Below are 15,505 nucleotides of genomic sequence, written 5' to 3'. Positions count from 1 at the left end.
AAGTGCGAGGAAACTGAGGATACTCTGGCTTTGCTTGGCACATCTATTTAACCCCAAACTATCCAATTCTTTAAGAATTCTTGAAATTGAATGACTTGCTAAATTAGGAGGACTGAGTGAAAACATAACTATGTAACTCAAATGCAAACTGTATTTTGCTCTTGATGATTTTAAAGAGCAACTAGAGTCTTCCTGAAAATAGACTTAGTCCAAAAATTACCAAAAAAGTAACCTACAGAGTTTCTTTTTGTTTCAAGATGAGATGTAGGCCTCATTTATGTTATACAAAAAAATCCATCTCCCTAATACAAAAATACTTGAAATATCAAATTTATATATATAAAAAAATCCCATAGTTGGGATAGTTCGTTAACTTCATTCAAAAAGATGGATGCTGCGAGGAAAAAACACTCATCTGAAACATGCATTTAGAAGAAAACATTATAGAAATGAATAATTTATTCATTTGTTAACTTACGCTGAAGGCAAACCCACAAATATTTTCTCCAAAACTGAATATTCAGAAGCTTGAAACTCAACTTGGACCTATGCCTTGCAAGACATCCAGTCTTTCTTCCTTTGAAGATTCATTTTAGCTTGAAATTAGTGCTTACTAGATTTAGAACAGGTTCTCACAGAAGCCAAAGCGGCACCGGCTCCCTAACTCACAGGATCAGTTTTTTCAAATCAAGTAGTGTTCATCTTGCATGTTAAGAAGCGCAAGTGAGTAATGGTCTGCAAATTAGGTCTCTACAAACTAGCTCTCGTTGCCTGTACAATCCTAGCTTGACCTTCTGGATTTGTGGTTTTGAAGGTATCCACAGACATACAACGTTATCAGCAAGCAATTCTGCAGGACTCAGTATGATGATATTCCTAGGATAAAGCTCCATTTGAGAATGGAGATCACACTTGCTTTAACTTAAGATAAAAGGAAGAGCGCTATGTAATGTCTCTGGACAGATAGTTCGGAGACAGACTATACTACTTTATGTCCCCAAAAATTGCAAAGGTTTGCTACGAGACACAGTCAACTCCATGTTCCTTCAGCTCCGTATCTACATCGGGAACTGCTAGGGAGCTAGAAACAAAACCAAGGGCAGAGTGGAACAGAGCTCACCCGTTGGGGCTTTTGCAAAGATGCTCACAGCATCTCTGAAATTCCTCAGTGCTTGCAGGCTTACCTGCTACTTTGATGCAGAAAAATCTCTGGAAAGGTGGTACAGTTAGAGAAACCAGTGCTTCAGCACTTGGGTGATTCCTCATTTTGTGTGAAAGACAAAGGTTCTTTTTAAAAGCTGAAGTGACTACTGTGTGAAAATGCAATTACAGAACAGATCAGACAGGGGAAGTGCAAGAACCAGTTCTGTTCTGCAGTTAGAGGGATAAAATCTGATCGCACGAGATGAAGTGCAGAATAGTCCTGGAACACCCACTAGGAAATTTCCATAGATTGAGAGGCATTTTCCAAACAGTGCTCAGGGAGGAGTGAATCTGCACAAAACAACCTATTTGCAGTTACCATCAACTCTATTTAAACTGTGCTAAGATTAGAGAGGTAAAGTTTAACAATCACACTGAGGAGAGGCAAAGAAGTTTAAGCTGCTCATTCAAATGTGTACCCAAGCTTTACAAATAATGCTGAACTTCTACTCAACACATGCACTTAGGAGACATTGAGATCTCAATCTTGTAAGAACTATCCACTCCCTAGAGAAGTGGGAAGCCCGATGCACTAAAAGAATCTTGTGCCTAAGCTCTGCAGTACTTAAAAGCTCATCATGATCTCCTGTAATTAAGCAGTAATTTCCTTTTAATGTCCTAATTTTGTATTTTGAATCCTAGATTTAATAACATCATTAAATACCACAGGCATAAAATGCTTCAGAAAGACAAACTAATACTTCCTGTTGCATCAGGGTAGCAATTTAGACAACTGAGAGTCTTTCAAGGTGGTATGTGGTGGGATATCACAGATGTTTTATGAAAACAAATATAAAGAAAACAGTACAAACCAAAAAGCATAGAATAATTTATTAGGCCTGAACAGCCTCATGCCAGTATTTTAACCCAACCGAACAGCTTTAAGATCTACAGAGCTCAATTCTAAACAATTCAGCATAAGCATAGCAGGATTTTGATATTATTATTAGATTCCAAATAAGCCAATAACTTTAAAAAGTGATTCCCTTAGTCCAATAACAACATACCTGGCATGCCTGTAGCAAGACCCTGACCAAAAGCCAAAGCTGGATTTGCTGCTGCAGCTGCTGCAAGTGACTCTGCCTGTTGCCCTTGCTGACTCTGATTGGGAGTAAGGGGGCGTTGAGCTGCTCCAGCACGTAGAACCTGCAAGAGATCCGCGACACCCTTTTCTCAAAAGGAGAGAAATAAAACCCATTATATGCTACAAAAGGTCTAGAACAGTTGTTTTATGTATTTGATGCCATTTAGCTCTAAATTAATTATGTGAATACTCTTGCCTTATTGGTTTCAAGGACATGTACATATAAAGAGTAATAGGCAAACTAGTTTCCTAGCAAATGTAACAATAAAATATCTGCCCTAATCTGGACAGTAGATCTCATGCATGTTTCCCTCAATGTCAATGTGTATAAAATGAGAGAAATCTGCAAAAATAAATTTAGAAACACATCATCCAGATTAGTCAAACATCTTGTTCTTTCCTGGCAAATGTTTTCCTTATACTTCCTTTCAGCCAACTGAATGTAAGCCTGAACACTTTGCAACTTGTAATAACTTGCCTAAGCAATTACAGCATTGCTGGCAATGCAGCGTTAAAAATTCATCCATTAAGCTTTAAAAAGTCCCTTAACACTCCATCCCCATGAGACACAGGCTTGTTCCTTGATCTCTAGGAATCCATTGGCTTGAAGAGCAATCTAAATCCGCTCAACTACTCTATTCATCCTGGTATAGATAATTTTCCCAGGTTTGAAATAACAAAATACAACTTAGAGAATAAGCCTACAAAACATCTTAATATGCCTTTTCTTTAAAAAAAGAAAAAAAAAATCAACTGGATATAAATTTTCAAGACAGAGCAAAATAATCCCACAGAGTAGATGATACACATTGAGTTATCCATACAGTCCACCGATACACAAGATCAGTAGGAGGGAAAACTCCACTGGAGCAGCAAACAGTGAGACAGTATTGAATTTAAATATACCTCTAATGGGGAAAACAAACAAATAAACGAAAAAACAAACGAGAAACCCCCGCATTTCTTTGAGCATCTGCCTAATATCAGATTATTTTAAGATCTAAGTTTTTCCTTTAGGAAAAAGACTATTCATTCATACTGAAATCTTATATAACGACCCCAAAACTGCATGGAACAGTAGCAGAAAAATAGTATCTAAAGAAATCGTTTAGAGATAATAAAGTTCTGACCTATTGCCTAATGCCACTAATTATTATGAGAGCAGAAAAACAATTCTCTCAGGCTTAAAAACACCAATTCCTCCTGAAGTTACTACTCAATCTCTCCTCCACATGTTACGTTAACTTCCAGTTTTACATTAATGTTTAAATAATTGTACAGACAGAATTCACTTTGGTAGTTTTAAACAAAATACAGAAAGTATATTCAAGGAATTAGTTTAATGTACTTTTTTTTTTTTTTTTAAAGTTGGAGTTGTAGAATAAGCCACATACTTCTTATGCATTAAATGAATTTTAAAAGACTACAATAATCAGTAGTTTAAGGAAACTGAGAAATAAAAATCACAAACTGTAAACTAACATTCATATATTATATTTGGCAAAACACAGCATTTAGATTAGGCAACATTTCTGAATGTTAATCTTTTTTACACAATGATACACCAAATGTAAAGGTGAGACTCTAAACACCTCTTGTTTGTGTGAAGGACATACCGGCTGCTGTCCCTGTTGTGCCTGGGATGCCGCTTGCTGATTTGCTGTGGTATTTGCTGCTGCAGCTTGCTGCTGAAATAAATTGGCTGGATACACCCCCCACGGAACACCATAATACTGAGGAGGAACCACAGCAGGACCTAAGCCCAGAAAACATTATTATTCTATTTATTGCAGCCAGTTAAAATAATTGCTTATATTGTTTATAGTATCCCTCATTAATTCATCTTCTGAACACCAAAATTGAAAGTAGTATTAAAGAAAGAAAAAAAAAGGAATTCACATGCTAAATACACAGACATGAATGGGGAAATCAAAATCATTTTTATCAAATCATACTTTCTTTATCTAAAACTAAGTATCTTAGGGAGACCTAGATGGTAAAGGAAAGCTTATACAAGTCCTGTGGGTAACCAAAGCTTATACAAAATCCATTTCCATGTTTGGCGGAAGATAACTTTGAAAGAGTCACAAAATGAAGCAAATCCATCCTCCTGATAGTTAAGCAGTGAAACTTTGGTCCACTAACATTCCTCCATTTTGCAAACCTCCTCTGCCTCCCCTTTCTTCCAGGTCACACTCTACAAAGTGGGCTTCATCTTGTACATTTATTTCATTCAGCCTATTGATAAAACAACCCCTAGAAGACTGAGTTCTGTGTAACATTGCATTGTACATATCATGTACTGTGTATAAATACCTTTAATTATTTCTACTTTCTTTCCAGTCAACAATCAACTACAAATCTAACCTTCTTTTCAAAACACGAATCACAGCTCTGAATACTAAGCTGGCACTGGAATACTCCACTTAGTAAAATTATTGCAATAAACACTAGAAATGTGTTTATTTACCTGCTAGGGTGGCTGCTGCAGCTAATCCAGCTGCAGTATACGGGTCAGTACCTGGAGGAGCAGCACTGATAATGTAGGGGTTTGGCACAAAGGCAGCTGGAGCCAAGCCTGCTGAGAATACGCCTGCTATATTAATAAGAAAGAGTTCAATTATTGCTAACATACTTAGCAAGCAGTATGACACTCAAAAAAAAAATCAAAAATAATCAAGTAGATCACAAAGCATATCTGTTAAGCAAGAAATGATTATGCACTGGAAACAAGAACAGAAACAGGATTACAAAAGTTGGCCTCTTTTCTCACCATCCTCCTCTTGTTATTCCCAAAACCCAACAGCTCTGAGTTGCTGGCCTACTCCAAGTCCAGTGGACTCCAAATCCATTTTTATGATGTATGCCCTATCCCCCTTATGCAGATCTGGTTACTCAGATCAGGGTTTGCCTCATCCAACTATAGCCACCTATAAATTATACTAATCTTACAACTAAATCTGTAACAAACAGGTCATCTAGAAGCTTACGTGCATGAAACAGAATGAATCACCTGTTGGAGATACAGATCAGTTTCCAATGGCAACAGAAAAAACGAACAGTTTAAAGCAGATACTTGGCCTTTGAACAGCCAGTTACAAGATGTGAACCTCACTTTCAAGCATCTGAACTTGACAGAAGGTCTGTAATGAGAATAAACAACTGGCAAAGCCCAGTCATAAAACAGAGCATTGCTGCCCAGTCTCCTTTATAGGCAGGCTGATGTACTTTCCACAACACCAAGCAAGCACAGCATAAACTACGCTGCCTCTTTCCAACAATAAGTTTATTGCTCAAATTTCTGTTAGCATGTACATAGAAGATACTGCATTTCAAAGAGTCAAGACGCAGCTGACTAGCTTAATCTACTTCAAAAAACAAACCAACCCAACTCTACAGGTTGCTGCTTTGCAACTTGGAAATCAAAGCAAGCCGTGAGACAGGACTGTGGTCTCACACAGATGCACCAGGCTGCCACATTCCCAGCTCTAACCCTGCACTAGCCAGCTATCTAACCCTGAAGACACTGAGCTCCCAAGCTACAGGCTGCTGATCCCTGTCTGATTAGGCCAGACAGGAAAACTTAATCTTCACTTTATAACAGGACAGGTCCCTCTTCAGATTCTGCATTCTACTACTTTGTTATCCTGATCTCTCCTCACAGTCAGACCATGCAGATGCATACACCTCAGCAGGCAAGCGCTGAAACTCAGGCCTGATGGAGAGTGACAAGAGCAGAAATCTTTATATCTGCCCTAAGGGGCTAGAATTTGAGAAGCTCCCTTTCCTAAATGAGTAACTGCTGCTGTGCACCTTCCACCCCTTCCAAAAACACAGAGCCTCCCATCTCATGGCTGCTGACTCAGCTCTGGAGAAAAATGATTCCCCTGTTACTGAAATAGAGCGTCTGCGTTGAACCAGGAACTTCATGCACCCAATTCACTCACTGGACTACTCAGAAGGGGCAGCAAATACTCTTGCTAAAAAGTAAGTCCATCACTGAGTAGGGTTCACAGGAATAATGAGTTACCCGTTTAAAAGATACTAGTATCAAGTACGATGCAATTCCTTAATCCAAACAGTACCACTTTGACTTAAAATTCTTACTATACAATGATTTTAGGTGAATTATCAGAAATACTGAATTGTGCAACATGACAGCATCAGAGATTTCTTTTATTATTTGTAGATAACCGTTTTAGTTTTTCTCCCATGGAGAACTTCTCTCATCAGTAGTGCTACATAAGCAAAAGCAATTTCCATTTCTTCACCTGCAAGAGTTCAAAGTAGGCAAGAAGTTGCACAAAAGAAAATAAACCTGAAAACATTTAATGCTCTCTAAAGATAGAATCTTTTTGTGCAGGCATTGTTAACAGCCTTAACAAACAACATTAAGAATGAGCCAATTGATCAACACCTATTTGAAGCAGAAGAGAGGTCAAAACTGCAGTCAGTATACCAAAGCAAAACCCTGACTTTTGTTTCTACCTGCCATATTTTAGGGAAACCTCACCTATATGTGGCTGCTGAGCTGCAGCCAGTGCATATTGCTGCTGCTGGGCTGCTGTTAACTGCTGAACAGTCAGAGCATTAGTCCTCTGGAAAAGCTGTTTAAAAAAAAAAAAAAAAAAGAATTCAAGTTCAAGTCGGGGTTATAATTTACTGGGATTTACTTACAGAAGATGATTTCAAATCAAGTTTCTATCTCTGAAAAATTTCTCACATTGAAAATTACATATCAATATTCCAAATTTATATATAAATATATTTGCCTTAGTCAGTCACAGACTTTTAACCAAATGAAATAATATATTAATTACTTAAGGGACTAAGTATCTAAGAAGAAAACATACAACTTGCAACAACAACCAATCCAGTTGACTCAAGTTGACTACTAACCTGCTGTTGAGAATTGTAGTCAAAAAGTCCTACAGTAGCTCCTGAAGAGTCCATTTGTACCTGATTGCCAGGATAATCAAATTGTAGAGAATCAAGACCAACTTGTTCCATGGCATCCAGATTCTGATTTTCTGGGTTTGAAAATTCTTCTACCAGAGGCTTGTGGGCTGTAGGATTGGGAAGTGGACCTAATCCTTCCGTGGTGCTAGGATTGGGACCCAAGCGCTCAGCTACTTCTGTGGGGGAGGCCTGTCGACTTCCAGGGGTACGACTGCACAGAACAAATATAAGACAGGCTATTAAAGCTTTTTAAGTAAAGCAATTTGTGGACAGAGTCTAGTATTCCTATTTACAAAGACCCTCTGAACTCAGAGGGTTTACAAATGCAAACAAGACAGACTGATTTCAGTAATTTTAACCAGTATGCACTGATTGCTCAAGATAAAGAACACATTTTGTTTCACAGCATTTAAAACAAAAACAATTCCCCAGAAGCTTTGAACTATAACAATGTAAAGAAGGAAAACGAATAATCTTTCAGGCTATTCCGAGTGAAATGGAGTGAACTGTGGTTAGCAGTAACTTTTGGGAAGGTTCTTTATTGCATTTTAGAACTGACATGAATTATAAAAGGTACTAAGAAAGCTAGTAAAAAAGAAAATAGCTAAGCAGACCGCATACAAAAGGGGAGGAAAAGAGACAATACACACTAGTTGGAAAAGACAAGCACAAAATAATGAGTATCTTTCAAATTTCAAAAGCAAACAGGAAACTCCTCACAGCTCTAACTAAAATGGACTATAAACTGTCTCATTGAGCAGCTGTCTAGAGCATTTAATTTTCTACCCAGCTCATTTCTACCCAGACTATCACTCAGGAAAAAAATATTCCTAATGTAATCCTACCACATTACCTCAACTTCTCTAAGGATACATAAAGTCCACTTTACCAGGGAAAATATCTTTTAGACAGAGCAAGAGGTGTGTGTTGATTTTAGACAGGGAAACAAATAAAGCTGGTAATCATTTACTATGTTAACAAACTAAATTATTTTTGATTTTTCAGGTTTAAAGGATCTATACCAGGATTCTTTACTCCACTGTACCAGGAGTACAGTGACAGATTAGTGTACTGTAGCGTTAATTTTAGGATAGAAAGAGCCTAAGAGCTGCCTGTTCTCCTTCCTCCTACAGGACTGCAGAGATTAATTTTCTCTGACTGAATGATGCATAAGAATAATGCAGAGTAGCAGCTAGTACATATGTATTTTCTAACATTAAATCTTAAAACAGTACAGTTATAAAGCGGTCTTTTAATAAGTTCAGTAAAGAATACACCTTGCTCTATTACTTTGAAAAGAAAATCTATGCAAACCAGTTACACCAGTTTTTTGAATTTTCAAAAGAACAAGTTTGTTAGCCATCTATGCTACAACCGAAAAATCCTGGCTAGAAAGGAAACCTTGCTCAAAGCAGAATTCAGAAGCTGAAGCCATTAAACGTTCCTCATTTGTCCCCCGTGACACAGAATATTCAGTCAAGAACAAAAGGAAGGCGGCAGTTATTTCAGCACACGTTTTTGAGAAAAAAAAAAAAAACAAAAACAAAAAACCAAACACCTGTAAGTAAGTACAATAAAATACATGGAGAAGGACAGGACAAACCTTCTTTAATAGCTATGTTGACCTAATATATATTGCTGCTTATACTGGTGCTGTTCTGTTGCTATAGTTAAAGTTGTGTCAATGCTTCAATTATAAACCTCTCTTTGGAGGGCTTTGTAACTCCACCTTCATATGGGCCATTTAAGTTTAACAGCCTTGCTTTTTAAGAGGTTTACTAGCTTTGGATGCTTTTTTGCACCTGTAAACTTTTTGAATAATTATTCTCTTTAAATAACACAAAAAGTATCTAGCAATCAACTATTTTAAAATTTAAGGTTTCTGGCAAAGAAAAGCAGGACAAATAAGTATTCTGCATTTTTAACAAGCAATATTGAAGATAACTGTATTTATTTCGCATAGTCACATGCATCCGAAAGGAATTAATTATTTTAAGCTCTGTAATAAGCTTAGTATTATATTCTTTTCAATTTCATGTCTTGAGAAATAGACCTGAAAAATCCCTACTTCGCCTTTGGTAATTACATTTTTAAAAGAGTAGGAAATACTTACAGATGGGATTCAAACATACATTTTTATATATTGGCTCAATCATAGATTAATGAAATCACAACTATTCAGTTTTGTTCATCACATTAATCTGAACTTGAGTAGCACACTTATTTTCTGATTTCGTTAATATTTCTGCATGACAGTTACAAATTCATTGCATAGTTATTTAAAAAACAGAAAGATCAGTCCTTTAAAAACCCTCCAATTTAAAATCCTGTTTAGTATTTAAAAAAAAAACAACACTGTCTAGCTGTGCTGTCATACACACACTCACTAAATCTCAAGTTTGGTCCACTACTCACTAGCAAAGCCAGAAGACAGATTAAAATTCCATAGGACTAATTCCCTACAACAGTCAGATGCAAGAACTGAAGTATTAAAAAGCAGACAGAAAAGAATTGAGCTTATAGTTATAAGGGTGAAAGTCTCCATTCCTCTTTTAATTCACTCCATTTTGCAGGTAATCATTTACTTTGAAGAACTGCTATATTAAGATGAATTTGTCTTATGAGAAGTAACACACACGCTAACAACACCTTAAGAAACACGTGGCACAGTGGGAAAGGGAGACGTGAGATAGGAAGACTCAGTTTGCAGCTAGATAATGTTTAGAGCTGACACAAACCAGAACTGTAATAATGCCTTAAGAGACATGCTTGTCTTCTCGAGAAACAGTTAAAAGCTTACTTAAAATCTTTGCAATCCGCATCCATTCCATTTGGCAAACCTCTGCCATTTATTTTAGTAACATCCTCATCATCTCCTTGTTTAAGATCTCTGTTTTTGTCCTCCTCAAACGGAGAAGCCTTGCCTTTCTGATCTCCTTTCTCAGGTCCATCTGTTTCAGCATCTCTAGTGCCCTGAGGAAAAAGAATCTGTTTGATTCTGAATATTGAACAGAACACAATAGGAGCACCACAAGGTGACCTAATTCTACACTATAGTGCACGTAAACAATACAACATTTTGTTTTCAAAGAAATTGCATTTGGTGGGTAACTTGGTCATCAAGTTTCAACCACATGCAATTAATAACTGCCAAAAGGTGAAAAGGAATGCCAGGATTTATAATGGAAGAGCTAACTCAACCTTAACTATAGCGGTGCTGTTAAAGTAGAAACACCTCAAATTAGATTAATTTAAATTTATACAGTTAAAATAATCCAAAATCCCCTTATTAGAACAGAAAAGGAAGACTCAGAATAAAGGCAATCACATTCTTTTTAATTAAATGATTTGAAATCTCCTCCTACCTTCATTTAGAGCTATCAGGTAAGTATTGTTTTAAGACAACTATTTACTCTAAATTTGCCCAAACCACTTCCCTCTGATCTCTTCACTTTATGCCCCTCCAACCAGGGGAGGCAGGCAGGCAGCAAACACATTCTACCTTAGCTAGAGAGAAAAGGTAAGCAAAAAAATAGACAAGTAGAAAACCTAAGCATGGAAAACAGAAAGGCTGTAGTAGGTTAACTATGCAAACTTAACACACTATATTACTTACAAAAGCTCCTTTCCTAAACCGGGAATCCAATTTGTCAGCTGGAGAAGAACTTAACACATATTCTACCATGCTCACTCCAAGGCCACCACTTTCTGATCGTGGAGACAATACTGCATTTACTTCACTGTTTCCATGAAAACCCTGTCCAGGTTTTCTCTGTACCATAATAGGTTGGGACATAGAATGGTCTGTCAAAAGAAAGAAAAAGATACATATTATATCTATACAGAATACAATTTATGTATGTATACACATATGTACATACACAAACACACACCTCGTTATCGTGCTTTTTGAAAAAGACTTGGAGCACTTCCACCTTTCATTACAGAGATTATATTACCTAATATCAAAATTAAATTAAAAAATCTAAATTCCAACTACAATAACTGTTAGTTGCATAAAACAATCAAACAGTTCAAGTATACATTTTCAGAATTTAAATGAAAGTAACCCAAAATTTAATAGAAATTCGTAACACTAATATAACATTTTTATTTTGAAATTAAATTTTGTGAGCAGGAATGAGTTGCTCGACAATCACTTACGAGGAGTTCCCCATGCAGTCTCTCTCCACTCATCACCAAGGAATATGCCTTTTTGCCCATCTTTTGCTGAATCATCAGGTTCCCAAAACTTTTTGGCAGGTAAAAGCTATTTAAAAGGAAAAATTACTTTAAGAAGTGCATATAAATGGCAAAAAAAGTAACTGCAATTAGAGCAATTTATTCTAGGAACACTATTGAACAGCTGTACATAAGAAAGCATATTATAGTTAAGTAGTAACTCAAAAAACTCAGAAGTCAAGTTCTTCTACAGGGTGAAGCCATTGCCCAACATGACTCCCACAAGACTGAAATGCTGAAGTTATCAGAAGAGATGCAGAACATAGAAGTAGCTAAGAAAGATAACTAAATTAACCCCTATGGAAAGCCCATTCTCTCAGAAAACTTATTTAGAAATGTGAAACTGCCTTCCTTTTATATTTTGGCTCAAAACCTTGGCTTTAAAAAAAATACCATGTTTATAATCAGGAGGAGATCATCACGGACATGTTCATTACACACCAGTGACTTTTACATTGGAGCTTCACGTACCAATTAATTAATTCTATATAATGTCTTTGTTCCTTTGTTTTGTATTAAAAATACCAGTATCAGAATTCCTACTTGTACTGTACTTGAGAACAAAAGACTTTGCCTAAGTACTACACAAACCACTATAGTCAGCATTCTTATTGTTACTGTTCTACTTCGCTGCTTTTATTTCTCTTTTAGCTCAAAATTATTTAAGAGTACTATGCTTGCAACAGTATTACAGGGTAATGACATGTGCTGATAGAAACATCCACCCTCCTAGTGCACATGTAAGAATCACCTCCAGGTGTCAAACACATTCAGGGAACACCAGGTCACTCTAAGTATTTTAGAAGTTTTAAAAGGACATGCAGCTAGTCATAAGAATTTAAAAATATGGACACATAAGCTGCAATTAATTCAACCAAAATGCAATAGGTTATAAATACCGGATCAGCCAAGACAATCTAGTAAATCTTTCTGGCCTTACACTGTAAGGAGTTTGGATTACTACTTATTTTAATTTTGCAGGCTAGTGGACAGTGCGGGGCAGAGGGGGGAAGCAAGCATTTCCTGACATCTGTGAAACTTCACTTCTAAGAAAGGGAAGAAGAATCATATTTTATTTTAAACATGCTCTATCCAAGTTTAAAGACGTTTCCAGTCAAGATTAAAGCTATGAGAAATGCGAATGGGAAGGTCAGAGCAAGAGAGATGAAGTATCTTTGGTCATAAAATTAACATGTACCTTCCACTATGTTTACCTAAAACCGGACCACAACTTTTAAGTTCCATTATCTGACCAGTGTTCAGATAATACAGTTGTAAGGACAACAAGCAAACTTAATTAGAACACACCTCAATATTGCTTTTTATTCTCAAGCTCATTTGCAGGATGTTTATCAGCAGATTGTCGCTGCTAGAAAGATGCCTTATTTCTCCCAAGCAAAAGTATAATGAAAATCCTTTGTTTTGCAAAGTGCTCTACCCTCAAATTGCAAACATATATTTAGCTATCTACATTATACACTATGCACAAAGGTATGCAGAAAGTATCTTTAATACAATATAACAGATCATCTGTACCTCAAGAGGCCCAATTTAAACTGTATGCAATTTAAGATGAGACAGCTTCACAGAGAAAGGAGTCTGGGGTTAAGTTTCACATACTCAAGTCCCTCAAATACATAAAGAGATTGGTTAAAAAATAACCAATCATATTGTGTCATCTTTAGAAATGCAACCTGTGTTCACCATTTCCTGCATTTAATCCAATAATTTGCAGTGGAAATATTACAAAAATGCATCCCATCTTGATTCAAAATAATGGAACAAACTGCCATCTCTCCTGCTGCACTCTTCCAACAGAAGATCCACTAAAAGTGCATCTTCAGCGTGAGAACCAATTCCCATTCAGCTCTGCTAGAACAAAGTCTTCTCCTAAGGACAGATAATAAACAATTACGCTAAAGCTCTCTCTTAATTGGCTTTCCAATAATTAAGAGTATAACCTTAATTACTGGGTTTTGTATTAGGGTTTTTTTTCTTTCCTTTTTTTTTTTTTTTATTCATAAGAGATTCCTATGAAATTCTGAAAACACCAGAAATGGATACGCTGTCCCTAAAGTGAAATTTGCAGAGGCTCCGACCCTCCTCTAAAGGTTTCTGTAAGAGTAGGCGTTATTAAAAGACTGAATTTCATATTCTGCTTGGCAGTTAATTGTTTTCACGCGTGCTGCAGGTCACCCGGGAGGTGCCGAAGCCCCCGCCGCTGGCTCTGAGTGACAGCAGCGGCCTGGAGAAGGGCAGCCTTGGCCACCATCCTGACCTTCCCGGCCACGACGGCCTGGGACGCTCGAGCTGGGAGCATCATCTGTGTTTAACCCGTGTAACGGCTAGAGTTTTAGACTCTTGACAAAGATGCTTGCAACGCAGCAGATCTCTTGCTAAGAAAACTTCAATCTCTTTGCAGAATTTACTAAGAAAAAACTGCAAGACAAACAGATGAAGAAAAAGAGTAAGTGTGGCTCATATTAAAAATTCATACGCACAATACTGATTTATACCAAGGTCAATCTGAACACAGCTCAGAAGGACAGGACTTCTATTACTACTTCCATTATTTCCAGTGCCTTTATGATACCAGGAAATAGATTCCATACTATTTTCCTTCACAGTAGCACATGGCTTAAGTCAGTAGCACTGACTTAAGTAGTCAGATACAGTCTTAGCTTTATTATTAAAGTGAAAAAAATAAGACTTAATGACCTTGTAATCTCTGGAAGTATGGAATCCCAATGAAAACAAAGGCAGACACCAAGACGGATTAGAATTATGAACAAGAAAGCAAGTTCAGTTCAAAGCTTTTCTAGACAGAGCTTGAGGAAGAAAACAACCAACAGCTAAAAGTGTATCATTTGAAATCACCTCCCTTGCAAACTGGGCAGGAGACAGCACTCAAGAAAAGAACTAGTAGTTGTACATTCTTATGTTGGTATTTACGAGGCTATTTCCTTTAATATTGTGAAGGGCTATAATATAACTAGAAAGGTCATAACTGCCATGGACTCTGTTTCATAACTTCATTATTATCTTGCAATACATTAAGAAAAATGAGTAAATCAATGCACTGATCTGAATCTGTATTAAAACAAGATACTAGGGAGACACTGTTGAAATGAAAGGCAACCTAGTTAATGCAGGCCCACAGTAAGTCACATTCAAGTTCTGATTCCATCCTATGAACTAGAGCTTGGCTTTATTTTAAACATCTTCACAGATCTGTAAAATACCATGAAAACACACAAACAAAATTAGAATCAGTTCAGAAATGTCTCTTTCAGTCTGAGGTAACTCAAAACCATTTGCACAATTTAATCATTGGGCATTTGTGCAATTCTTGACCTCCACTCCACCAATCTTTCAAAGTACTTTGCAGACAGCAAGAGAAAAAAACTCCCAACTGAATCTTCCCTACTCACACTGGTGGTACTATTACAAATATCTTATAGCACCTTTGCCTTTCAAAAGGAATTCTCCTTTTATTTTTGGAGAGAGGAAAGCATATCCAGTGTGGCTACATATCATGGGGCTACCTCTGTTATTGCTATTTCAAAGGAGAGATAGCTCGAAGTTGATATGGAACCCTTGGCAGAGCAAAATTTGCTGTAACGCCAACCGACTGGTTAAATACTTTGTGAAATTTTAGACAATATGAGAATACCTTAAGTAACACATGTCAATTTAGATATGTTCAACAACTAAAATATGAATTTTCTTTCCATCAACAAATTATGCGCTCCCTAAAGATCACAATCATACACTTATTTTAAGAAAATGAAGTCAAAATACTGTTACTGATTCAATCAACAAAAAGTTTTATCTAATGCCCTGCGAAAAGCCCGACATCGCCACCACAGGAGCTCGGGTCACAAGTCATCCTAGCACTCCTGCAGGCTAGTCACTTAATCTGCACCTTGAACAGAAACCTTCAGTTGTCTGAAAACAAAACAAATTGGGACTCAATAAAAGCTCTTTATTAAATAATTGTCATATCACTTATGATTT

General features: G+C 36.8%; 1 protein-coding gene across 4 annotated transcripts in view; it reads right to left on the bottom strand.

Annotated features, from left to right (window-relative positions):
• Window positions 1–15,505, bottom strand: part of PUM2 (pumilio RNA binding family member 2) — a 65,389-nt gene that overhangs the window by 27,659 nt on the left and 22,225 nt on the right. For all 4 annotated transcript variants that reach the window (XM_088519632.1, XM_088519631.1, XM_088519629.1 and 1 more), the window contains exons 3-10: window positions 11,411–11,516; window positions 10,863–11,050; window positions 10,047–10,219; window positions 7,187–7,457; window positions 6,801–6,894; window positions 4,758–4,883; window positions 3,904–4,043; window positions 2,211–2,349 (exon numbers count right to left, since the gene is read on the bottom strand). In XM_088519632.1, the coding sequence (XP_088375758.1) occupies window positions 2,211–2,349; window positions 3,904–4,043; window positions 4,758–4,883; window positions 6,801–6,894; window positions 7,187–7,457; window positions 10,047–10,219; window positions 10,863–11,050; window positions 11,411–11,516 (1,237 nt within the window). The remainder of the gene's footprint in view (window positions 1–2,210; window positions 2,350–3,903; window positions 4,044–4,757; window positions 4,884–6,800; window positions 6,895–7,186; window positions 7,458–10,046; window positions 10,220–10,862; window positions 11,051–11,410; window positions 11,517–15,505) is intronic.

The sequence above is a fragment of the Tinamus guttatus genome, unplaced genomic scaffold, assembly GCF_059628265.1.
Source record: "Tinamus guttatus ecotype Peru unplaced genomic scaffold, ASM5962826v1 Tinamus_guttatus_pri_ptg000065l, whole genome shotgun sequence".
In the NCBI taxonomy this organism is placed as follows: Eukaryota; Metazoa; Chordata; class Aves; order Tinamiformes; family Tinamidae; genus Tinamus; species Tinamus guttatus.
Note: the sequence above shows the minus strand (reverse complement) of the source record. Positions and strands in the feature narration are given on the sequence as shown.